Source organism: Eretmochelys imbricata, chromosome 3, assembly GCF_965152235.1.
Source record: "Eretmochelys imbricata isolate rEreImb1 chromosome 3, rEreImb1.hap1, whole genome shotgun sequence".
Lineage (NCBI taxonomy): Eukaryota > Metazoa > Chordata > Testudines > Cheloniidae > Eretmochelys > Eretmochelys imbricata.
In genome coordinates, this window is record NC_135574.1 from 75,719,809 (window position 1) to 75,746,153 (window position 26,345).

The 26,345-nt window shown below is 40.1% G+C and overlaps 1 protein-coding gene and 1 long non-coding RNA gene across 4 annotated transcripts; one reads left to right on the forward strand and one right to left on the reverse strand.

Moving 5' to 3' along the window:
* Positions 1-596: 596 nt before the first annotated feature.
* On the reverse strand, positions 597-25,322 carry CCNC (cyclin C). 2 transcript variants are annotated; one of them, XM_077812862.1, is made up of 12 exons: positions 25,180-25,322; positions 23,247-23,353; positions 19,557-19,641; positions 19,253-19,322; positions 17,701-17,752; positions 14,929-14,984; positions 11,912-11,947; positions 7,304-7,395; positions 5,412-5,479; positions 4,944-5,023; positions 3,023-3,141; positions 597-2,275 (listed from the first exon to the last, which is right to left on the reverse strand). In XM_077812862.1, the coding sequence occupies exons 1-12, from the start codon at positions 25,209-25,211 to the stop codon at positions 2,221-2,223; spliced, it is 852 nt and encodes a 283-aa protein (XP_077668988.1). In that variant the 5' UTR covers positions 25,212-25,322; the 3' UTR covers positions 597-2,220. The 2 variants fall into 2 exon arrangements, with proteins under 2 accessions (XP_077668988.1, XP_077668989.1); XM_077812863.1 differs by lacking the exon at positions 23,247-23,353 and having other exon boundaries at positions 25,180-25,307.
* Positions 20,164-23,240, forward strand: LOC144262716 (uncharacterized). 2 transcript variants are annotated; one of them, XR_013345605.1, is made up of 3 exons: positions 20,164-21,094; positions 21,416-21,710; positions 22,966-23,240. It is a non-coding gene; the product is annotated as an uncharacterized LOC144262716 (long non-coding RNA). The 2 variants fall into 2 exon arrangements; XR_013345606.1 differs by having other exon boundaries at positions 20,164-20,674; positions 20,852-21,710.
* Positions 25,323-26,345: the final 1,023 nt, after the last annotated feature.

Here is a 26,345-nt window from a genome sequence, read left to right on the forward strand (position 1 = left end):
TTAAATGTTGGTACAAATATGTGGGGATAAGTACTTTAAAAAAAATCTAAAGGGTGTAGACATCCTACTAAAGGGTACCAGAAACCAGCTAGTCTATTTCACTTTAGGAAGGCTTTCAATTTATGCTGTTTACTTTATTGGGGGGGTGGATACAGTTTCTTTTTGAGGTCAGTCTACCATATCTTAACAGTCAGAACTATTTTACATTATAACCTGTTATACTGTTTCTCCTCCTATCCCCCCTACCCCCACATTCGGGTAGGGATTTTCTGGTCACCATTTTCTTGTATCTGTGGTAACAGTGTAATGGCGTTTTAGCTCTGAGGACTAGCAGAGAAGTGATACTTGTCTAATGCAATTAGTGAACTCCTTAGAACTATATGGAAAAAATACTTTCACCACTATAATCATGAAAACATTTACATGCAGAAGCAAGAAGTTTTGAAAACAAATGGTTAACTTTCTAGTCTAAAATATTGTGTTAAAACTGTAGATTATGTAAAATACTTACTAACACAGCTACTACTGAGGAATACTACCTCAGTAAAGCTTTAGTTCAGGAATAATCAATCAGTGTTAAGAACTACACACAATCATTGTCATTTTGCATTGATTTATTCCTACTCATGTCCTCATTACAAACAATACTGTTTAAGTTTCAAGGGTCAAAACCAACATGTCAATTTTCAAGAGTAGAAGGACCAAGTGTCTTTACCAACAAAAGTAATGTAATAAGGCTAAAATGCCTGTTTTCTCAGTATAAAGTGTTAATAATTTGCATTAAATGTTTAAAAAAAAAAAACTTGAATAAGTGCAACTAGCCTCATTGACTGCATACAAAACCACCTTTTGGGTTGCATCTTTGAATGAGGAGTCCAGTAGAGGATTACAGAAAAGTAAGGTGGTTTTTAAATGGTCAAGTTTTAGAATTAACAAGGTCCATTGGGCCAGGTTTTTCAAGCACTTATTGTCTATACTTTAGACCTGTGTAATGTGTTACTATGCTTTGGGAAAAAATTTAGATTGGACAAAAAGCTATTAGACTTCAGTTTTTCTCATTCAACTTTTATTTGTGGGCAAATCAGCATTTTCAGTTGAGAATTAAATAGTACGCAAGCTGTTGGGCAAGGGGGACAAAACATTAAAATCTTTAGGGCCAAATCTTGACTTGCGTGGGAGTTCTGCATGACTCAGGCATGTAGGGTACAGCCCATGGTTTGAAGGAAACTCATTTTGTCCAGCAAGTAGGTAACAAAAGAATCCCATTGCAGTAATTCTCAAGAGCTACTCTTAGTCACATTTTAAAACAGCCAGGATGAAGCTTACTCCTTTCAGTAAACTTCTACAGAATCTCATTCATAACATGAAGGCAGATTAACAGTGTATACCTTTCTGTACCAAAAAAATCCACAATAAAAAGATAGCAATATTATCCAAATATGATTACGTGCTTCTAAAACATTTGATTGCACAGTATAGTACTTGCAAATAATTTAAACTTTAATATTTGAAATGGTGAAAACTTTTTTTTTCCCCTCAAATGTCCACTATACATATTGCACTTTTCTGGTAAGCTGGGCTACTAGGTTTTGTGGAAAAATATCCGAGCTCCATGTACTGAGTAAAACAGCATCCTTTTAGTCCAGAAGAGGAACTTAATTTCTTTCCTGCACTGGTTTTACTGAAACTCACAACATTTTTTACAGGTTTTTGCAGCCTTTGTTGCTGAAAGATTAGGTTTTTTTTTTAATAATATTCCTTAGCTATAAAACAAACTCGGTAAATGACAAGATTTATACACCATCCTCCTTCAGTAATAAACAAAATGATGAAGACACAGGGCCATTAATATGGTTACACTCGACAGGCTTCATTACTGCAGTTTAAAAAATAATCTTCACTTTAATGACAACCTACATTTTTCTGAAAGCAAACAAAACTATTAATACTGAAGTGGATGTGTGAATCTTTTGAAGCTCTGTTCAAAACTTCTGAATTCCTTACATTGAGAAATCTTGCTAATACAGTAGTTCCAGTGTTAAAGGGGTTCATGCAATTTTAAAGAAAAAGCTTTCAACACGCTTGATAGAAACAAGCCATTTATTCTTCAAGTTCTTTGTCAAAGACGTTATTAAAACCTTCTGTCCATTTCATGAACACAATTAAGATCCCAGTATGTCTTGATCCAAAGTGGTCCATAATAAAGTTCTTTGGAATGTCTTAAGACTGATTATAGCTGGAGTTCTGACTTCCATTTGGACCCTGTTCTCCTTCACTGTTTAGAGGGAGAAATACATATTTCAGATACAAAATGTATATTAGTTACATTGCTAGCTTTTAAGAAAGGAAGAACTATTGTGCAATAGAAGACAGTACTAAAAACCTCTTGAAATAGAGAATCTTTAGACACAAAATTCAAAGCATTTTTTTTGCCTCTCCTAACTCTATGCAATCAAAAACCCACTGTTTTGATAACTAGGTCTAAATAAATTAATTCCACTAGAAAGCATGCAAAACAGCCAGCACTTGAAGGACTTGATTTTCAAAATTGCACATGCAAAAAAAATGTCCAGTTGTGCACCCAGTTTACTTCTGCAGTTACCATAATTAAGCTTACATATTTGCACCTTAGTGGTGATTTGCATGTGCAGATTGTCAATTTACACAACACCCAATCACAGTACCTACAAGAGCAAATTTTACATGCAGTTCTGAGCAGGCAGGCCTTCCTAGTTATGGTGAGCTCATGTAAACGAAGTTCCCATTAAATGACTTTAGTCAGAAAAACTAACAATAAAATGTTTAAAACTATTCTCATCAACCAGAAGCAATTCTTCTTCATGGCTCCCAAACTAGTAGACAGGAGTGAGTCTATCATGGAAAGATCTGGACTGTAAACATACTGTATTTACTATGCCCCTAATGAAATATTCACTTGTGTTTTAAGAGGAAGTGTCTAGTTTAAGACATTGTACAATATATGAAGTGGTATGAAAAAAGAAAAGTAAAAACTGTATAGTACCTGTTTGGAGGTGGTTTCGGTTTAGGCATCTTACTAAGAATAGTAGCCATTTCTTTCCTCTCATCAAAGTTCTTCCACTGTTCATACAGTTTTAGAATGACCCTGATTATTTCCAAAATCTAATTAGAAAGAGATATTTGAGATCAGATACTATAGTGGTTCTGTGTTCATCACTACCCATACAAATGTGTAGCCATCAACCAACCAAAATGTAAATATGATGCTTTCTCTATATCAGAGTGGCTTTCACATCAGTCTCAACAATTTAGCAATCTTAACTATTTCCAGAGATAGCTGAGAGGGTCTTGGTCTAGCTTAGGGGTTCTAAAGCTTTTCCTTAGGGTAAATTACATCATAACACTTGTCAGGGATGGTGTCTAGATTCACATGTTCTGCCTCAGGCACAGAGGGCTGGACTTGATGTCTCGAGACCCCTTCCAGCCCTGCATTTCTATGATACTGCAAAGAGAGTGCGTCTCTTGGGCCACTTTGCCTCCCATTCAGAATTACACAAACCACTTTTTTTTCTCCCCATCAAAAACTAAACATCCCACCTATTACATGGAAAAATAATATTAGGTATGTATTTTTAGCTTCTTTTAAGGCTATTTAGCAGCTGGTAAACAGGATAGGCAGTAACATATAACCAGCCAGCTCACCATGGATCACCCAGCAAGTGGTCTGCAGACCACAGGTGTTCCGTGGACCAAGGTTTCATAACCACTGGTTTAGGTACCCTGAAGGAGGGAAGGGGCTGACCAGTGCACAAGTATTTTGTCCTATGAACTGTAACTTTCCCACAGCTGCTCTTGTGTTTGCCAAAGTAGTGTCTACCAATTTTTTATTTTTTTCACCTCTTGTAATTTTTTTTATTCATACCACTCTTTTTTTGCTTTGTGGCCATCTTAGCTCTCCCCTCTCTTCCTACTAACCTCTACAAATATGAATTTCTAGTGCAGTATTTTTACTAAGCAAGGACTGCATGTGATATATGGCTCTCACGTTGGCAATCACTGACTTAAAATGTTAGATAGTAAAAACAAACAAACAAAACCTGAGTTTAGATAAAGCATTAAGCACCATGGAAGCAACACACATCTCTGAAATCAGTCACAATTGACTAAGGAGTCTGGTGATGTGAACTGTTAAACCTAGACTGTTACTCGTATCAGAACTGGGAAGTCTAAACACACACAAATATGTTCAGCAGCAGGAGTAACTTGGTAGCTACATAGCACCACCCCTTGGTACAGAGTAGTTTCCCCCTGTACTCCCTGTCGTGTTCAGCTCATTTTACCTTACACTGGTATGCACAACACACTGCAACTGTGCTGTGCAGTCAAGCCCAAAAGTGTAATTCATATAGCCTGGTTCAGCAAAGCTCTAAAGCATAAGCTTAAGTGCTTTAATTAATTGGGGTCATAGTGCTTTTCATCCAGAAAGATTTGCTGTGTGTAAAACATTTTGGAAAGTACAGAACAGTTATATTAAAAATAAGAATGGCGAGTAAGCAACTGCTACTGCAGAAAGAATTAGGCAGAATTGCCCACACTGGAGTTTGGCCAGAATGCTTGGGCTAACACCTTTATTTTGTGAAAGATGCCATAGGCTATTTCATGACCACAACTAAACAAGAGCTCAGTTTTAGGTTTTATCTGAAAAATGACAACTCCAGAAGCACTCTGTGCTTGACAACTGGCTCAGCGGACAGAGTGCTATGCGCTGAATAACCAAGTCCTCTTTCTGAAATATCTGGGTTTTTTGAGATGTCTCCCATCCAACTCCTGCCTACGTTTAACAATGCATAGTGTGTATCATCTAACAAGAGTATAAATCTAAATGATAGGCAAGCAAAATATCCATTTATAATATTAATGACATATCTTTCTAGTCAGTATGTATCAAGTAAGAAAAAAAATACCTTCTCCATATCAACAGACAACTCAGCAAACCACTGCCTTGCATCCTTCTGCTGGACAACACAGGCCACATGCAGGCAAGCTGCAAAGTAAAATAAGTGTAGGGACATGTCTACTGAACAAAGATTAGTTTGTTAAAAGATTAATTTTCAGAATATATTTTCTACTATTATTTCCTTCTTTATAATTGAGGGTTTCTGCCTCCCTTTACCACTGTCTATTCTACAACACTTCCAAGACATAGTTTTCAAGGATTAAGCTCACAATCAAGCTTTCCGGTTTCTTGCAAGATTTTCAAGCCATATGACTGCACCATCAATAACATCTGAAGTGCTAATTGAAGGAGATGGTGGGGATAAACAAATCAACATTCTTTAGTACAGTGGATTTGCTAAGAAATGCCCATTCATGGAACACTATGAAAGATAAAACCATTCAGATACAGTGAAATAGTTGAACTTATTACCTACCTAGGGCTATCATGAAGGGAGGGTACAGTAGACAAAGATCAGTTCTATATGTGTCATTCACTATCCTCCTGTGCAAACAAAAGTAGTAAACACTCTGTTGTTCACCTTTATTCTCATTTTACTTCAGAAGTTACTGTCTGTTTTTATTTTAAAACTTAGGAGGAATTTGTTTACATTAAGACAGTCAGAAATAAAGGTGGGGAAAATCATGAATATCTGTATCCATGTAAAAAGAAAAGGAGGACTTGTGGCACCTTAGAGACTAACAAATTTATTTGAGCATAAGCTTTCGTGAGCTATAGCTCACTTCATCGGAAAGCTTATGCTCACAAAAGCTTATGCTCAAATAAATGTGTTAGTCTCTAAGGTGCCACAAGTCCTCCTTTTCTTTTTTGCGGATACAGACTAACATGGCTGCTACTCTGAAATGTATCCATGTACATACACTTCTAATCTTGAATCTTTTGATTCATTCCCAGGTGATCATAGTAATGGTTTGCTTCTAAGCACTCTATGTGAAGTATATTTTGCTTCCTAATAAATTGTTGCTTTGCAAAATATTTTGAAGATGCATCATAAAATTGTCAGCATCAACCAATCCTCACAGCTCTCCTGTGAGGTATTTTAATCCTCGTTTTACGGAGGAGGAAACAAGGGCAAAAAGAGTAAGTAGCGTGTTCAAAGCTATGGAGGGAGTCCATGTCTGAGTTTAAGTTATAATTAGTTATAATAATAATATATATATAAATTATAATAAGTTATAATTCAGGAGCTCTTGGCTTCTTCTACTAGACAGTCCAGAGTGACAGACTAAATTTTTTATTGCCTATTTTATTTTTATTTTAAAAAGAAAGCTTTTTTAATCTAAACAGTGGTTTTCAAACTGGGGTATGCATCTCTCTAGGGGTATACAAGCTCTCATCATTGGGTATACAAGAAAAATCCTGTAATGGCAGACAATGCATTTTATTTAGTACAGAAGTTATCAAACTATGGGGAGCATACCCATAATGGGGGGCACTGAGAAAAGTTCTGGGGGAGGGCGAGCGGCAATACCAGGCGACTTGGGCCAGCGCCTCACTGCTGGGCTTGAGGAGGGAGTACCACCTCCATGCCTGACTCACCTTAGTGGGCCACCCAGCCTGTCGGGAGGGAGGTTGCAATGAGTTGAGCCCCACCTTTGAGTTACCATTTTTGGTTGCACACCCCCAACCCCGAGAGGTGGATGACCTGCTGAAGTGAGTCAGGGGGTGGAGCTGGCACTCCCTCCCCGAGCCCCACTGCACAGGGCTGGCCCAAACCGCCTAGCGTCGTTACTCATCCCCCTGAATCTTCCTCCATGTCTCTGTAGGGGGGGGCGCACACCTCAGTTTGAAATCCTCTAGAAGCTATTGCTAAATGGAGTGCCATTCCAGATTTCTGCCCGTGACCCCCACCCACCCACATTGACTCTGCCTATCTCAGATGGAGGCACTTGGTGTAGACTACATTATTTGGAAAGGGGTACGCAGCCTAAAAAGTTTGAAAATCACTGATCTAAAAGAACAGATCAACTGTATACTACTTCTGACATGTTCTACTATGACAAGGTACAACAAAAAGCTCTCACATTAGCAGGGAAAGAGCATCTCTATTCAGTGTTCATTATTTAGCAGGGCAGGCACTGTGCTACTAGTTCTGGTCTACACACAAGTTTAAAATCAGTTTGAAACCAGAATAGTTACACCACTGTCAACCCCTGTGTAGACACACGTACATCAATAAATTGCTGCCACTTTGTGTTTAGACATGGCCAAACCAACTTGTACTTGACCATCTCTGAAGTTTATTTTTTCAAGTTAGCTTTCCTACTGAAAGAATGCACTAGTATTATTAACCTTTGTCTTTATTACCATGCGAGGGGTAGCAGCATGTCTTCTTGGCCCATATCCTGCACATATTGGAGCAAAGGTCTATAAGGATGATACACTATCAAACAGCAATCCTAGAAACAAGTTTAAAAAAATCAAATTATAATTCTAATAGAAAATACACCGTCATCAGTTTGCATTATAAACATTGATTTAACAATCTTTTTTTTCTCCCCTTTCAGTTTCATATATTTTAGCATCATGACACCCTAATTCTGGGATAATGAGGGAAGCACTCTCTCTCTAAAATACCATTATATAGACTGATTGCCAGTCTGTCAACATCCTTTGCCTCTCTAAGGGAAAAGAAAAGTGCCACATCTTCAGCTCACTGAAACCTTATTTGCCTACAAACCCATAATTCCCAACTGAAAATTCAGAACACTGCCAGAAAATAGTCTGTCACTAAATAATACCATACATGAGAAGCTTGCCAAATAACGGACACTGGTTTTAAAAGTCTAAACAGCTCTGAATTTTCTTACTCTCTCTTAAGGTTGGAGTGTACAAGGAAGAACAAAGACCCCCCTCGCCTCCCAACAATAGCTAGTTATAGGCAGTGGTGAGCTGGAGCCAGTTCGCTGGAACCAGTTGTTAAATTTAGAAGCCCTTTTAGAACCAGTTGTTCCGTGAGGGACAACCGGTTCTAAAAGGGCTTCTAAATTTAACAACCAGCCAAAAGTGGCGCCTTAGGCGCAGACTCCATGGGTGCTCCAGGGCTGGAGCACCCAAGGGGAAAATTTGGTGGGTGCAGAGCAACCACTGGCAACTCTCCGCCCCACGCCCGGCCTCAGCTCACCTCCGCTCCGCCTTTGCCTCCTCTCCTGAACACGCCACCCCGCTCTGCTTCTCCGCCCCTCCCCCCCCCCGGCTTCCCGCGGATCAGCTGTTCGCGCAGGAAGCTGGCAGGGGAAGGGGGCTGAGAAGCAAGCGGCAGCTACGTGCTCAGGCCCAGGGAGGTGGAGGTGAGCTGGGGCCGGGGGGCGTGAGGAGGGCCGCCCGTGCTGCAGCAGGTAACCCTGGGGGCACGCAGGGGAACTGCTCCCCGCTCCAGCTCACCTCTGCCACCCTGGGCCTGAGCGTGAAGCTGCCACCTGCTTCTCAACCCTCCCAGGCTTCCCGTGCGAACAGCTGATTTGCGGGAAGCCAGGGGGGCGCGGAGAAGCAGAGTGGGGTGGCGCGTTCAGGGGAGGAGGCAGAGGCGGAGTGGAGGTGAGGTGAGCTGGGGCCGGGCATGGGGTGGGGAGCACCCACCAAATTTTCCCCATGGCTGCTGCAGACTCGGAGCACCCACAGAGTCTGCGCCTAAGGAGCCACTTTTGATGTGATTAGTGGGGAGCGGCCACTACACTACCCCGCCCCTAGGAGCCAGAGGAACCTGCCGGATGCTGCCTGGGAGCTGCCCCAGGTAAGCACCACCAGGACTCCCCACCTCGCCCCCCGGCAGGTCCCTCTGGCTCTTAGGGGCGGGGTGGGCACCCACTACGGTGGCCCACAAGACCCTCCTGCCCGGTTCTGGGGGCAGTCAGGGGACGGGGTGGATGGGGCAGGGGTCCGGGGGGGGCATCAAGGAACGCGGGATGTTGGATGGGGCAGGAGTCCTGGGGGGCCGGGGTGGGCAATGTCCCCCTCGTGGGGGGAGAAGGGAACGGGTTGTTAAGATTTTGGCAGCTCATCACTGGTTATAGGTATGCAACACTGGAGGGCTGTGTCAGTGAATATGTGCTACACACAAAAGCTGAAATCAAATATTGCATGTACATTGTTACAGGGGAAAAATGTTAATTGTCACAAAAAGTAACTTTCTGTAAATAATATCAGAGGAGTAGCCATGTTAGTCTGGATGTGTAAAAGCGGCAAAGAGTCCTGTGGCACCTTATAGACTAAGACGTATTGGAGCATAAGCTTTTGTGGGTGAATACCCACTTTGTCAGATGCATGTAAATAAAGTCAGTTGCAATTAAGGTCTGATTAATTCTCAAGATCAGAGACTGTTCCTAAGCACAGCACAGAACACCAATATTCAAAACACCTCTTTCTCAAGAAAAGAAATATTTCTCCTGTTACAAAAACACCGAAAGTCAAATACAGGGTATTTGGGACATCTCATTGCTGCAGTAACTTCAAACATTGTTAAAATAACTATTTGTTCTTGAAAAGAAAAGGAGTACTTGTGGCACCTTAGAGACTAACCAATTTATTTGAGCATAAGCTTTCATGAGCTACAGCTCGCTTCCTCGGATGCATACTGTGGAAACTGCAGAAGACATTATATACACAGAGACCATGAAACAATACCTCCTCCCACCCCACTCTCCTGCTGGTAATAGCTTATCTAAAGTGATCACTCTCCTTACAGTGTGTATGATAATCAAGTTGGGCCATTTCCAGCACAAATCCAGGTTTTCTCACCCTCCGCCCCCCCCCCACAAACTCACTCTCCTGCTGGTAATAGCTTATCCAAAGTGACCACTCTCCCTACAATGTGCATGATAATCAAGGTGGGCCATTTCCAACACAAATCCAAGTTTTCTCAGCCCCTACCCCCATACACACACAAACTCACTCTCCTGCTGGCAATAGCTCATCCAAACTGACCACTCTCCTTACAATGTGTATGATAATCAAGGTGGGCCATTTCCAGCATAAATCCAAGTTTAACCAGAACGTCTGGGGAGGGGGGGTAGGAAAAAACAAGGGGAAATAGGCTACCTTGCATAATGACTTAGCCACTCCCAGTCTCTATTTAAGCCTAAATTAATAGTATCCAATTTGCAAATGAATTCCAATTCAGCAGTTTCTCGCTGGAGTCTGGATTTGAAGTTTTTTGTTTTAAGATAGCGACCTTCATATCTTAAAACAAAAAAACTATTACCAGCAGGAGAGTGAGTTTGTGTGTGTGGTTTTTGGAAAAAAGGGGGGGGGTGAGAAAACCTGGATTTGTGCTGGAAATGGCTCACCTTGATTATCATACACATTGTAAAGAGAGTGGTCACTTTGGATGGGCTATTACCAGCAGGAGGGTGAGTTTGTGGGGGGGGGAGGGGGGGGCGAAGGGTGAGAAAACCTGGATTTGTGCTGGAAATGGCCCAACTCGATTATCATACACATTGTAAGGAGAGTGATCACTTTAGATAAGCTATTACCAGCAGGAGAGTGGGGTGGGAGGAGGTATTGTTTCATGGTCTCTGTGTATATAATGTCTTCTGCAGTTTTCACAGTATGCATCCGATGAAGTGAGCTGTAGCTCACGAAAGCTTATGCTCAAATAAATTGATTAGTCTCTAAGGTGCCACGAGTACTCCTTTTCTTTTTGCAAATACAGACTAACACGGTTGTTAATCTGAAACCTATTTGTTCTTGCATATTTACAAAAATTAACCTATGTTTCATATCCTTATCATGCATTTAAAAGGGCTCCTCTTTCTGGCACTAGTTATCTGAGGTGTAGAATAGTTATCTGAGCCCACTCCCTCTGCAGCCTGGGACAAGTCACTTAATCTCCCTGCCTCAGTTTCTCTTCCTCCACTATAAAAATTAAGATAACCCCCAAACAACCCTAACAAAGACTCAAGTTAGCTAAATACTGGTGTGATGCTCTGAAGATGCAGACACTAAATAAATTATTTAGTATTTTGGCAACTCCAAGAACTGCTCACCTGTATTTGGTACGTTTAAGTGCTTTATAGTACTGGATACAGGTAGTGGCAGCATTACAAATGTATACAATTACATATTTAAAAACCTATGTTAAAACAACATTATTTAGGTTGTAGAGTTAGGCATTCAAAAGTTAGGAAATGTCAGATTTTAGGTTCCCTATGCAACCTTAATTCGGCCTCCTGCACAGCATCATGCTAGAGTCTCTAGTTACATGATCACATACTATTTGAGCACAAATATTTAACTACATGATTGTACTGTTCCACAGGACCCCTGCCTCATTCAATGCACAAAATGGACAATGTTCAGGGAATGAGGCAGATGTTCAATATTTATTTTTATCTTCATTATCAACTGTGGCCCTGTCTTAACAGGACACCATCCAACTCCTGCAATGAATACAGAATTATTAATTTCCTTGTGGTATTTTCTAGAACACTAATGTTCTAATATCTGAATGTTTCACAAATATTAATGAATTTATCTTCAGATTTGCACTGTGACAATTTGAATGTTCACATTCAGTTATTATTTTGGCACACTGCCAAAGTTTAGTTGAAAGGAAAATGGTGACTTTCAAAAGTTTCTCTCAGCCAAACTTGAACAGAATTTCTTGGTACAAAAGATACATCTCTATCTCCGACCCTAGGGTCTTCACCCTGTTAAATTTTAGAGTCCTTCTGCACATAATGGAAATATTCGAGTTTTTCAAAAATGATCACTAGAATCTTTACAGTGCAAAATGGTAGGCAACCTATATACAGGGGGTCGCTGACCTCCACATATTCGAAAACACAAAAGTTAATTGAGAAAAGGGGACAATAAGAACCTCAACAATGAAACTCAGGTTGAACAAACAAATGGCAGCTCCATACATATTATTTCCGTAAAAATAAACTAATCTGGTAGTAAGAGAAAGACACCTACCATTAATTCTAAAAGATAGAATTCACATTCTAATATCTGCAAAGAATTAAAAATATAATTAAGCAACAATTTTCTCTTAACAGGAAAGAGAATAAAGGGTTAGTCAGCATCCAGACTAATACATTTTTTTACATACAAGAATTCCTACATACTACGAATTGCGCAAGAAACCCCAGTCATTCCACAGCGCTTTCACCAATTCCAAATTTTTTTTATAGAAACACTACAAACCAATTAAGAAATATCTCAACAGAAAGCATCTTTAGCTAGTCAACTGTCTCATCATTTTAATAACCACTCCACTTCTAAGGACAGTTTTTTTTTTTCTGTCATTGCTGTGTACTTAAGTATTCTCATTTAACTGTTCTATGAATATGTTCTATAGACTATTTCATTTACAGTACTTATGCTGCTTTGTTCACATGGGGACGGATCTTTCAAGGGGTTGAGTGCCCCCAACTTCATTGGAGGTTAAAAACAGTTGAGGACACTTGCGCCTGTGTAGATTTAGTTTCTCTACCATTACAGCAAAGACTGAAATGAAATGAAAAGGATATCTGGGATATTGACAGATGTATAGGATATTAGAGTATAAAATGTTACTAAAATATTCTGATAAATTATAGACATCAAGACAAGATATCTCATATTCAAGACTCAGGATGATGGCTTAGCATCATAAGACGGGGACTAGACTGCATTTGTTTAGTTAAAGCAAGCAATATTTTCCTGTATATTAAGAAAGGCTATGAACTATAACGATGGCACTAACTGTATTACACTAAACTAGAAGACATTTAACATTTCTAATACAATTATGTGGCAAATAGGAACGTCAGTTACCAGCCTCCAATCACATATTTTATTACCAATAAGTAATTTCAGAGGTATCTACTAAGAGATTGGGTATGCTGAAGTTTCCCATGGTATTGGTTCCATGTAACCAAACCTTGATGTATCATACAATTCTATAAACTGAATGCTGACTCAACAAGAACCAGAATAGCAGTGCTGTTCAATATTATACTTTTATGTGGCTTTGAGTTTGACCCTAAAATAGCAGCACAGCATTGCCCCCAGGGATCTACATCAAGATCTAAAGAAGAATTAATATATAACATTGGGCTGGCCAGCTCTGCTGGAGAGCAGTAAAAATGAAAATGAAAAATTATATTGAGATTAGAATTTAGAAGTATCTTATTATATATCACAGTTACCAAGACTGTAAGGAGACATGCTTTGCCTTTGGGAATATGATAGTAAAAGCTAAAAGGAAGTAAATTTGAAAGAAATATATTACATTAATAAAATCTGTACCAATCCCCTCATTATTGTGAGGCTTCATTACCAAAGATATTGCCTTCACAACACTTGGAAATTTCTTAAGTCTAAATAAGAGTTGTAGAAAAAGGGACAGATTTTTACTACAGATTAAATATTGGGGACAAAAATAAAAAACGCTGAACATGAGCCAACTGTTCCCATGTGTAGGCCTGGTGAGTATCCCAGGAATTGGAATTACTTTGATCTACCCTGGAGCAGTGTACTTAGTAACCAACTGCTGTATAATTACTGCTATTTTCTTCAGTCCCACTTTATTTCTCTATTCCCTTTATAATATTTCTCTTTCTACTAATTTAAGGAAAGTAGGTGATACAACAAGTAACTTTTTCATAAAGAAACTGCAAGCATGGACATGGGTTACCCAAAGAAAGTTTCCCTACAACTAATTCAAAGTTAATTGTGAACAGCTTGAAATAACCTTGAAACAACAGTGAAACTATATTGCTTAGAAATTACTTAACAAAAAATATGTCTTACTTTTCCATGGAAGACCTGAAAAAAAACTTGTTTCCAAAGGATTGCCTGGTGCAATTTTCACTCAGTTGGGCCCCAAATTGAGATTTAATTGCCTCTCGTTACAAAATAGTACAATGCATTACATTTATAAAACAGTCACAATGTTGTAGCCATATGAATTAAATAAAAAGGCAAAGGAGCTAAATATTCATGCAGAGCCAGAATCGCACAAGTCAGGTCACTAAATTAATGATTAGGGTCCTAGCAAATTCATGGTCATTTTTGGTCAACTTCAGGGTCATAGGATTTTAAAAATTGTAAATTTCATGATTTCAGCTATTGAAATCAGAAATTTCAGTGTTGCAATTGTAGAGGTCCTGACCCAGGGTTGTGTGTCTGGGGAGGGGGGGCGGGGTGTGGTACTGCCACCCCTACTTCTGCGTTGCTGCTGGTAGCAGCGCTGCCTTCAGAGCTGGGCAGCTGGAGAGCAGTGGCTGCTGGCTGGGAGCCCAGCTCTGAAGGCAGAGCCGCCACCACCACCAGCAGTGCAGAAGTTGTGGTATGGTATTGCCATCCTTACTTCTGCACTGCTGCCTGCTGGGCCCACAGTAAGCAGCTGCCACTCTCTGGCCACCCAACTCTGAAGGCAGCAGTGCAGAAGTAAGGGTGGGATGGGATGGTATTGCCACCCTGACTTCTGCGCTGCTGCTGGGGTGGGGGCGCCGTCTTCAGAACTGGGCACCCAGTCAACAGCTGCTGCTCTTCAGCCATCCAGTTCTGAAGGCAGTGCAGAAGTAAGGGTGGCAATACCACAACCTCCCTAAAATAACCTTGCGACCCTCCCTGAAACTCCCCTTTGGGTCAGGACCCGCAATTTGAGAAATGCTGGTCTCTCCCATGAATTCAGTATAGTAGAGGGTAAAAGCTCACAAAAGACCAGATTTCACTGTCCGTGAAGCATTTTTCATGGCCGTGAATTTGGTAGGCCCCTATTTATGATACAGAGCTGTTCCACCTGTAAGAAAAAGACAGTTATCTTCTCCGTAACTGGTGTTCTTCGAGATGTGTTGCTCATGCCCATTCAACTTGTGCATGTGGCGAGCACACACACCTAAGCTGAATGGACATGAGCAAGCACTCGAAGAAGGACATACAATTTATTCCTGCTCACACATGCTTGTCTATGTATTTATTCGTTAGAGTTATATCATACTTACATGATTCATCCTATAAGGAAACTCCTTCGGAAAGGCATAAGAAAACCTAGTTTTCACTGTAGTAAAAAGAGATTGATATATTAAAAATAATGACAAAATTAAATCAAATATTCTTCTTTACTTATTTCTATTAGTTCTTCAGCATGTAGAGCCTCAAACCCTCTTATCTGGCCACTAACGATCTACTGCTATACATAAAGAACAATCCTACTTGGAAGAGGAGAATTAACTCAATTGTATAACTCAGTGGTTTAATTCCTGAAAGATGAAGTATTATTTGAATAAAGACTGTCAGTTCTGTCAGATCATGCATTTTTAAACCTATTTTAGAAACTCCCCCTCTGAACAAAATGGACAACAATTAACATTTTCTGAGTAGACAGTGTTCCCTGTAATACTGAGAGACAGTAATTTAGGGCCTGATTCTGGCTGAAGTCTACTATACCATTGACATCAGTGGGAGGAGGATCTAGCCCTCTGAACAACTAAAGGGTTGAACCTGAAGTCCTTAGGTATGTATGCACATTCCATATACTTCCATGTGAATTTTGTCTGTAGGATCACGCCACTAGATGGAAATTTTAGTTTCAAATTAAAAGAGTAATTTTAATTTTGAGTTGTTCAATAGATTAAAAACAATAATGAACTGCTCAATGATTATGTGGACTATTTATTCAGAAAACTACTGCAACTTCATTTACTTGTTTTTAATTTACACAAGAAGCCAAAAACTAATGTAAACAATACAATTCTATAATAATTTTAAAAAGAGAACCCTGTGTATACCACTGCCTGAGAAAAACAGCATTAGAAGTGGAGGAGAATATAGCTTGACCAAGCCAAGTTTTAGGAACAGACCCAGTTGCAGGTCAATTATACTGCTCTCTGTCAAACAGAAACAAGACTACAGTTCACCATCAGTGGACAGTCCTTTCATCATGGCTCTTTAATTGACTCTGAAGTTGGGCAGAAAAGATCTCCTCACCACGCTTTTTCAGGCAAGTAGGGGTAAAAGAATTCCAATTTTTTGGAGAGTTGTGGGGAAAAGATTTGATTTCCAAAGCATGCTGGAGCCATCGCCCTATTGAGCTGTTCCTGCACTCAACTGCAGGGGTAGAGTGAAGAGGTTGCTAGAGATCAATTGAAGGTGCCTTCTCCCCAAGGGGAAGTGTACACTGCCTCCTCAGTGCCTCTAGCAACTGCGCAAAGTGCAAAGGACCAAACTGTCTCAATTAACTAGCAAGTCTTCCTTTTTGTTAGTTTCCTTTTATGCATCTCCTATTTTTTCCACTCAACTTTTTTCCCCTCCTCTCCAAAGTCCTATACCAATCCGCTGAACCTGTGCTGCTGAAGAAGCTCTGCTAACAGAGGCACAGGCAGAAGACAGACATACAAAAGTGAGGTTGAAGAAAAAGCCACCTGTGCATTGTCCTCCCGCTCAATGTGTGCTCCCAAGAACAGTGGAGTATTTTGTTTTTAAAGCATTGCAAGATCCCTGAAAACTAACATTAAATTTAGACTCCTGTATCTTTATCAAATACATATCTGCTGTCCTCATTGATGCACAAAGTTATTACACAAATCTGCACTCTTGCTAAGGTTTTAATGTAAAATGGCAAACCTACTAACTGCAGTACTGACGTATTTTTAGTCGCAGAATTCTACATAAATATTTTTTCAGTAACTTAAGTCAGTCCTTAGAAGATCATATCATATACAAGCTTAGTCTTTTTCCAAATGTCAAAATACAGGATTCTACAAACTTTAAGATTCTAATCTGAAGATCGTTTATTTTTAAAATGAAAACAATATTATGGATGTCACTTTGGTTCAGCAATAACTCCTCCTCTCCCAACCATTAGGGTTTCTTGGGGTGGGATCTTTGGTCTTCCAGCTGGCATTGATGAAGTGTTTCATCTTCTGGTGGTGGAACTGTCACAGGGCTAACCTCATGGAGTGATATACTGCATACACAAGCTACAAATGCAGCCAGTTACCTGTCCTCTCAAGTTCTAGGTGGGGTTTTGAATGCATTGACCTACATTTTGAAGAGCAGAGTAGTGAGAAATTATCAGCTGAGAGCAGCTGGGCCTTCTAGTTTGGATCATAGAATTCATCTGCATAAGTCATTAGTTTAAGGACCTCAGGGAATGAGAGGAAGTTATAGGAAAGAATGGAAAAGGAGAATAAGGGGAAATAATTTTTAAGTGTTTTCTCTAATTAGATTTTAACTTTATAAAAACTTAGAAATAGTATCTTTTGCTTGACCTATGAAAATGAATTGAATCTATAACAATGTGTTTGCAATTAGTAATTTTCCAACAAACAAAAAGTATTTAGGTCTATCAAAAATCTCAAACAGAATAATAGTTCTACGAAAGCTAATAGTGATAAAAAGGACAAATAAAGCCCAACACTTCTGATTTACACCGTTGCTTGAATTGAAATCTAGAGCTGATTTTCAGGGTTTCTTTATTTAGGACAATCATCATGGCTCCTTATTTTTAGTTATGATTTGACTGATATGTTCCCACCAGAATTGATACCAGTGTAGAATGGTACACAGAAAGGACCTTTTCTTCCACATACACACTTCAAACAGGTGTCTTTTCCCCTAAAAGCACAGACGATGTAAATGAGTTGCCCTTATGGAGCAAGGTTAAAAATCCCTCATGATTTGATAAGAAACTATTTCTTAACAAAGTGAACATCTCCTCTCCCCTGAAAATAGCTTCCTTAATATAGTATAACAAACACATCATTTACACTTACATACAGAAGTAGCAGCAGAAATCAACCTTGTGTTTGAGACCACACCAAATTCCTGAGCAAAGAAGAGCGGTAAATGAGGTGACCCAGTTAGTATTGAACTTGCTGAAATATCATTTGATCACACTTTTATCAGTTTAAAAGCACTGGGTTTTCTTGCTAGACTTTTTTTTTTACATTACATTTTAACTAAATATTTTCTTCCCTATTAAATTTCTGTTTAGGTGATCAGAATGAGTTAATTATTTAAGTAAAGCTACACCAACACAGAGGTTACTTTTAATTTAATAATTACTCCACTGTTCTCATTAAAATGAATGGTAACAAACATTTAATACTCATAAATGTCACATTCACAATACTTAATTTATGTATAGTACCCATACAGAATAGGCAGTCATACTGCAAGCTCCAACATCCCACTACCAATACATCTCAATCTTGTTTGAGAGGAAACCCTGTTCTAGAAAGCCACTGGTAATGTTTCAAGGCTAGCTCAGTCTTCATGCATTATTGTTGGCAGTATTAGCAGAGAAGACAAGGCCTTATTTACATTGAATAATTTTACAGAAACATTCCCAACAGTGCTAACACCAGTTCAGCTGCCCTCTTAACACCAGTGGAAGCCCAAGTATAGACAAGGCTTTGGCGGCACCCAGTGTTTCCAATACTGTGTAAATTAAAACTGTGTATCTATTATTTCTGTCTGCCATTATCAGAAGATTAAATTAACACAGTGATAAAAAGAAACTGCACACACAGGATGCTGCCAAAGATTCGTCTACACCAAGACTTTCACTAGTGCTAACAAGGGTTCAGCTGAACCAGCTGTAACATCAGCAGAGTGCGTGTGTGTGTGTGTGTGGACATCTATCAAAGAATGACCTGAGACCATTTTATTTCACAAAGGGCCACGAACATCCTCCAGATTATAACAAATCTCAGGCGTTGCTGACCCTGGCCATACTCAAGTCAGGGAGCTTCAGCTGGAAAGATTGGTTCCTCCTTACCAATATCCTTTGCCATCCAACTTCACACACTTTTCTTAAAATAAAGATCTGAGCTACAGCATTTGCTATTGAAATTAAAAAAAAGTGTGGTAAATTCTGGAGATCCCTTCCCATATACAGTGAAAAACACAGTAAAATTTCAATTATATTTGAAAATTGGAGTAAACATTTAACCAGTTTCTATACATAACAGACAAAACTGAACCACATAAAAATGGAGATTTTACGGAACAGCAGCACAATTTAAGATATATAAATAACTACATTAAAATATCATCTAAACACTCTGTCAAAATCTCCAAGATCCTTTAGGGTTGAGAAAACAGGCCAGTAACTCAGGCAACATTGTGAAAAATGAAGTACTACTTAATAGCAGCTATCATTGGGAATTTTCTCTCTGACGCTAAAGCGATACAGAAATCCATAGAAAAAAAGAGGTCTGAACCCCCAAATCATGGAAACAAAAAATACCTTAAGAACCTTAAATATTTCATCTCCCTTATATATCATATAGTTTTACATTAGAAAATTATAATACATCATACCTCTACTTTGGATGCCAAAAACACACACGTAGGAGCCATTAATACTGGATCTATACTTTTTAGGGAATATCTGAAATGTCATAACAAAATTATACGTTGTTTTACACACGTAGAAAGATTAATGTATTAAGAGCACCACACTTGCTTTGGAAAAGTAAAAACTGTTTAACATTATCAACATAAAAGCTTTACACCATTCACAAACAAAAATGGCATTTTTATTTTATTATTGCACTTTTAAAGGGCTATCAAAATCTGCCTAACAAACGCGTTATTCTTGTACCATTATAGTAAACAGTCCTACCTGGCATAGAATCTCTTGAAGTAGACTGTAGCAGTGGCAATAACTTGTTGTCTTAATTTAAGATGTTCACCTAAAGCCTGGATGACTTAAAAAAAAAAAATGAACAATATATTTAAGTTGCGTTTTAATATGATTTGGTACCATTTATTGGGCACACTACATGGGGCCCATCGGAGAAACTGGATTGAAAGGGTTCTAAAGTGTGATCAGACAGCCCTCATTTTAAATTCAGAGGTTTGACTCCACAGAGACCATGTTTCAGCAGGCCATTTTGATAACAGTGGATGCATGCTGCAGCCTGTGGTGTATGTGGACTGGACATTTTCTTAAAGATGAGGATGACAATTTGCTCCATTATGCACAAATTATGCATGTCCCTTGGGAAGGTGACCACATACTACACAGCCTCCACTGGGTAAAATGTGGGTGTCCATTTTACAGTCTAAAATTCAAATGTTTTAAATTAAACTTGACTTTTACATGCATTGTAAATTGAATAAAGCTGCCAACAAACATGGTCACTGGATTTGGCAGAGGCAGCAGGTGCTGGAGAAGTGACATGTTTAGTCTAGGGAAAGGGGATGGAAGACCAGAGGAAGTAGTCAGCTGCTCCATCACAAGTGTTCTCTGCCAGCTGGCCAAGAAGCAGCCCTGGTGTCAGCTGTGCAGGTAGCTCATTTGGCCTCTCAGGCAAAGGAAAGGTGCCAAGCACATTAGATGCATCAGTCTGGGATACAGAGCAGAGGTGGGATTAAAGAACGATGGAATGAAACATTACACATGCTACTTTTCCTGTATTTCTCTCTCTGCTGTTAGTTCGAGCAAGCAATGCCATATCAGTATCGTGCCTTTTATACAGAGGTCTCAAGTTATGTCATTTAGTTTACACGCAACATATTTTAAGCATGTACAGCAAAAACCAAACAGTGGTATCAGATGGGAAAAGCAAGCAGTTTAAATTATTAAACATTGTTAGAATCTTACACTGTATTAGAAGCATATAAGCACTTGTAATTGTCTAGTTTGCTCATGCGCCATTGTCCACTGTCTCCCACAGACAACAGAAGCTCTCTCCCCATATGCAAGGACCTAAACGGCTTCCAGTTGAGAATGTGAAGGTACTGGGGGCATGGCTGGCTGGAGGTGGGATGAACCTGAGGGAAAGTCACTCTTAATAGCCTTATTCTTTGGCTACCCAGCAGATTTTGCAGAGGAAAAAATTATGTCATGTGTTAACATTACTCAAAGTAAAACTAAGTCCTTATCTCTGACTTGTGACCTTCTCATTCCCTCAGGGAGAGAAAACACATATTGCACAGTTAAGGCCAGGCTGCCAATGGCATCAAGGCTCATAAATAAGCAATGCTGCCAAGGAAGGAGCCAAGCTGCAACATGAAATGTCTCTGCACAAATGCCTCAATATCCACAAGCTTCCCAATGAATCTTGAACATTTGCACAATTACAGTATTGTGTCCCCTGATCTGACTACATGCTGGTGTCCTCACACTGGGGATGATGCATCAGAAAAATCCATGCAGTAAGCCACACAGAATTTTATAAGTTCATTTTCCCTTCCCCTGGGGTTTTTCTGTAGGAGGGAATGGTTGGGCCATATGTGACCAGAGAGAGAAACCAAGTGAGATTTAGAAAAGAAAAAAAAAAAGTTAACTGATAAGTGCCTAAAGAAACCTTATAAATGGAAGCTTTCAAATGAAGTATTTTAAAGAATGTTATTAGGTTGTTTAGCTTCAATGTTTCACAAAAATTTAATACTAAAAAGTGTTTTCACAACCATTTCAAAAACTTGATTTAAAAATGAAAACATTTCTGTTTAAAGTTGAAATACTTTTCTTAACAGCTTGTAACCGAAACATGTGCTAATGCATGAAAACCAGAAAAGAAAACTAGTCTACTCCAAAGGAACATAAATTCTAGTAAATGTCCACACTCCTACAGATGAAAGTGGTCACAAACGTCCTTCTTTGGACAATGGTAAGAGCTGATTAAAAAAACCTAACTTAAAAAGTATGTAACAAAACAAGTGACTGACATTCACTTAATCAGCTGGTAATCTTCACCAGAAAATGGAAGTAACTAGTCTGTTTTCTTTGTCCAAGAGGAATGAAGCACTAAAAGCAACATCAACGGAAAAAGTAAGATTTTTAAAATATTTTAGTTTTCATAAATCTATCAATGTCCTTTTAAATCTTGTTACATTACAAAATCAGAATACTGTTTTACTTTGTCCTCAAGGAACTTTAGGATAGTTAATTCATTAGATAAACATGAGTGCTCACTCAGTTATTTTGTACTATACAAGTGTTAATACAGCCAAATTATTTGTGATCAGATTTTGCAGAGTACTTTAATCTTGGTAATTGTAAATAAGAATAGCTATGCCAAAGAGAAATGCATCTGAGCATAGAAGTGGGGGATGGAAAACTAGAGTTATAGAGTTCATGTTAGATGCTGGGACTATAAGTGCCCTCAAGAAAGTCACTAACCTTTCTGTCTCAAGAAAAGGAGTACTTGTGGCACCTTCGAGACTAACCAATTTATTTGAGCTCACGAAAGCTTATACTCAAATAAATTGGTTAGTCTCTAAGGTGCCACAAGTACTCCTTTTCTTTTTGCAAATACAGACTAACACGGCTGTTACTCTGAAACCTTTCTGTCTCAGTTTCTCCTCCCAGACAACTGAGAAAATACTGTTACCTATCTTACAAGACGGTTCAAAGAGAGTATTTAAATAGCACTTTGCACAAAGTGCTAGTTTAAGAGTCTTTTCTCCCTTAGGGCTTGGTCCTGCAAGATACTTAAACATTCTGGTCTTTATGACACAAAGCACTTAAGCCCAGATTTTAAAGCTATTTAGGTGTTCCTGTGCTCAGCATGGCAATGCCTAACTGATTTATGAGCCTAATTTCATTTTCAGAAGTGACTTAGGGTTCATTAATGCGGGGGGGGGGGGGGAGCAGAGGGGGGGATTCCTGCAGCAGCGAGTCTCAGAGCCTGAGTCAACTGACTCAGTGACTGGGGTGGATCTCAGAGCCCGGGCTCCAACACTGTTATTTTTAGCCCCACAGCACAAGCCCAAAATCAGTTGACTCAGTCTGAGACTCACTGCTACATTTTTTGTTTGTTTTTTTTCTGAAGTGTGGATGTGCCCTAAATCACTTCTAAAAATTAGACTTAGGCATTGCAATGCTGAGTACAGCAACACCTACATTACTCAGATTTTTAAAGGTATCTCATTGCTCCAACAGGACTATTCCAGTGCTTAAATGTCAGGGCCAGAGTGTTCAGCACCTTGCAGGATCAAGCCCTAAATAACTCCACATTCTAACCTTTAAGCCTCTACATATAAATTTGCTTCTTTTTTTGCCCTCCCTCTTTTTGTCTTTACAGAAACTTCCTGAAAATAAGAAGGAAGACTTTTGAAATTTCATAACATAACTGTGAAATACATATGCAGCTAGTTTATCTATAAAACTCCTCATACAACTAAGAATACAGCTAATCTGAATAATTTATAAAAGATTGTAACTTAAAGTTACGTGTTAAATAGGCTGAGAGAATGTATATAAGATGTTATGAGAAACTGATATTTTAAGCAACTGAAACCTGAATTCAGACATGGTAAATACAATATGGGCTAAACAGCTGAGCTAAAAATAAAACCATTTTACCATTAGTAAAGAATATCTGTAGTTTCCAATATTCTTCTTCTGTCAGAAATTTCAAATCCTTTTGGCGTTCCTTCAACAAATCTTGTTTATCCAAAATCCATTGTAAACTGGTGGGGGGGAAAGCAATTTTTAAAAACTACGCACAAACATTATGTAGTGTCTCCAGCACAACTAGATTGCAGATTACATTTGGGGACCAAACAGGCTGACAGTATCTCTTTAATCTAGTCTTGCAATACTAGAGGCACTCTTGTGAAATGAATACTCATTAGGGTCATTAAAGTAAGGCTTTTGGGAAAATACTCACAAAAAGTAAGAGGATTTCTTTTAATTTTGTTGTTGAAAATGTTTATAAAACTGATAAATTGTCAGTTATTCATATATTTTATTCTATATTTTTATCAAATATGCCTTTTTAAAATTCTGTATACTCAAATCTGGACTGATCTGCATTCTTCATTCTTGTATAATAATGAGATACTCTATCAGTTCATTCTTGGCTATCTTGCATATTTAGTTCAAGGGCCTTTCCTTCAAGGAAAGGCTTTACAATTCCTCTCTCTCTCCTTGGTGCAGAATATTATTAGACGTGAAGGGAGTATTTACACAGCCATTCCTGGAGCATTTGTGACTTTTTTTCTGCAACCCCAATATACAAACGCTTAAAAAAAACCTTTAAAATGCTAGCCTTCCACGGATGCTACAATTACCTTTTTTAATTAGTTGCCAACATTTTTAATCTGACTACTTCAATTGGGATTACTTACATGCTTCATACAAATATTTATACATATGCTTAACCTGTGTGAGTCTAACTGAACCACTTCCACTTCCTACATATAATCATACTTCTTGAGCTTGTCCAGTCATGAGTTTTGCATGCTTATCCTATGTATAAATATGGAAAGGTCACCTATGTATACATACGCTAGAGTGGGATGGAAAGTTGTGGATTTACTGGTAAATCGTTTGTGTGTACATGAACATTCCCAATTATTACAATCAGGGTAGCCAAGTGAGTAAGGCACAAAATAGAAGAGAAAGGAAATGACTAAATTGCAGGTATTATGAAAATTGCTACTAAGCCAGAGAAACTGATCAGCTGGTTTAACTATATAGATACCAATATACTCTAGCTACTAAAACAGATAAGTGCTTATTTTTGTTTATAAATATTTCTATTTGAGTCATTTTAATTAGCAATGAATCATCATAAGTCCCTTATGAACCCTATTTTATATGATCATGTGCCTGATTTTGCTAAAAGACATTTTCCTCCCATCACACTATTCTTCCTTCTGTCACAAGTTTTAATTTCATGCTCTAGATCTCCTTCTCAACTGTTTCGAAAATGTTCTTATTTTTTAATTTTGTTTTGTCTGTTAAAAAAAAATTCAACTCTTCCAAAACACATTCTCTGGCCCACAATTTGGCTGTGTCAGAACCCGGGTCTGCGGGTGAGAACACCACACAGGTATTTTAATTATTATTCATAAATTATTGGCATTGCCCAAATCGAGTACAGAACTCCCTCACCCCCACCTAACAGCTTTCCACACAAGTTTAATAAGCTTTCTATGGCCTTCACTTAAAAAAAAAAAACAAAAAAAAAACCGCGGTGGAAACAAGGGGGGGGGGAGGGAGTCAGGAGCAAACTGAAGTGACTGGGCAAAGGACCGGGTTAAAGAGCGTCCGGGTGGATTTAAAAGCCCCCGGCCACACTGTTGTGGTCTCCACAACCCCGAGCCCAACCTTCCCAGATGCACCGTGGCCACAGGGACAGCTGCGCCCAGCCTACCCCAAGCCCCTGCACACAACCCCCCCCCCCCCCGCAGCCAGCCCCGAGCCCCAGGAGCCCCCTCCTGCCGGACCAGGCGCCCCACGGCCACCCGCCCCCCTCCAGGCAGCCCCGGGCCGGGCGGGGGCCACTCACTAGTGCGAGCTCTGCCAGAAGTTCCCTGCCATGAAGAGGAGTCCGGAGGCGGCTGCTTCGTGTCACGCTGCCGACGACCCCGCCGCTCAGCCCGGCAGCAGCAGCAGGAGGAGGAAGGAGGCGGCGGCGGCAGCGGCAGGAGCCCGGTGGTGTCCTGGCTCCGCCGACCGGCGGCGCCCGCTGCCGAGCGCGCCAGTTCCCGCGCAGGCGGGTTCCGCCTGGAAACCGCCCCGCCGCCGGGCGGGGGAGGCGAGAGCGGGGCTGGCCGGGGGCGCGTGTCCGGGTCAGGCGGCGGCGGGCGGGGGCCAGGCAGGGTCGGCGGCAGGGCGGCTGCGCTGGGGAGGCGGGAGCGGCTGAGTGGAGAGGAGGGTGGGGCAGACAGGGAACACCGGACCCCCTTGTGCACGCCGCTGGCCGGACTCGGACTCGGACTCGGGCTGCCTGGGGGGCGCTGTGTGCTGGGGCAGCGCCTGGCCCCGGGGACAGCGGCTGTTCCCTGCTCTCTGCTGCACTTTGTGTCCCCCTGATTTCTGAGGGCAGACGTAGATGGGCTAAGGAAAATATTCCCTGAAGCCACCCGAATGGAATGGTAGGACTGGAAGGGACCTCGAGAGGTCAGCTAGTCCAGACCTCTGCACTCACGCCAGGACTAAGGATTATCTAGGCCATCCCTGACAGGTGTTTGTACAACCTGCTCTTAAAAATCCCCAATGATGGAGATTCCGCAGCCTCCTTAGGCAATTTATTCCGGTGCTTAACCACTCTGACAGTTAGGAAGTATTTCCTAATGTCCAACCTAAACCTCCCTCGCTTCTTGTCCTATCCCCAGAGGATGAAGAGAAATTTTTTTCTCCTTCCCTGTTATAACAACCTTTTGTGTACTTGAATGCAGACATTCGCTTTCGTGTTGCAATTGGTTATTATCTGTCTACCACAAATGGCAAGCAAGGACTTGTATTTGCCAAGTTCTGTTTATTTTCTTACCTCATCATCTCTTTCTGCCTCTTCCCACCCTAGCTGTCTCTTTAGCCCACCTGTTGCAACCATTTGACACCTAGTGTCTGACATGACGTGAATTATGTGGTGTTATTGTAGTTCTGTGGGGTCCCAGGATATTAGAGAGACAAGGTGGATGAGCTAATGTCTTTAATATATCAAGTTCTGTT

What these genes read in the sequence shown, in the direction of transcription:
- CCNC (XM_077812862.1), bottom strand. Translation starts at nt 25,211, where the DNA reads ATGGCAGGGAACTTCTGGCAGAGCTCGCACTA. An exon ending in TTCTGGCAGAGCTCGCACTA is followed by an intron (nt 23,354 to 25,179) that starts GTGAGTGGCCCC and finishes CCCCCCCACCAG; the next exon opens with TTTACAATGGATTTTGGATA. An exon ending in TTCCTTATAGGATGAATCAT is followed by an intron (nt 11,948 to 14,928) that starts GTAAGTATGATA and finishes AATTCTTTGCAG; the next exon opens with ATATTAGAATGTGAATTCTA.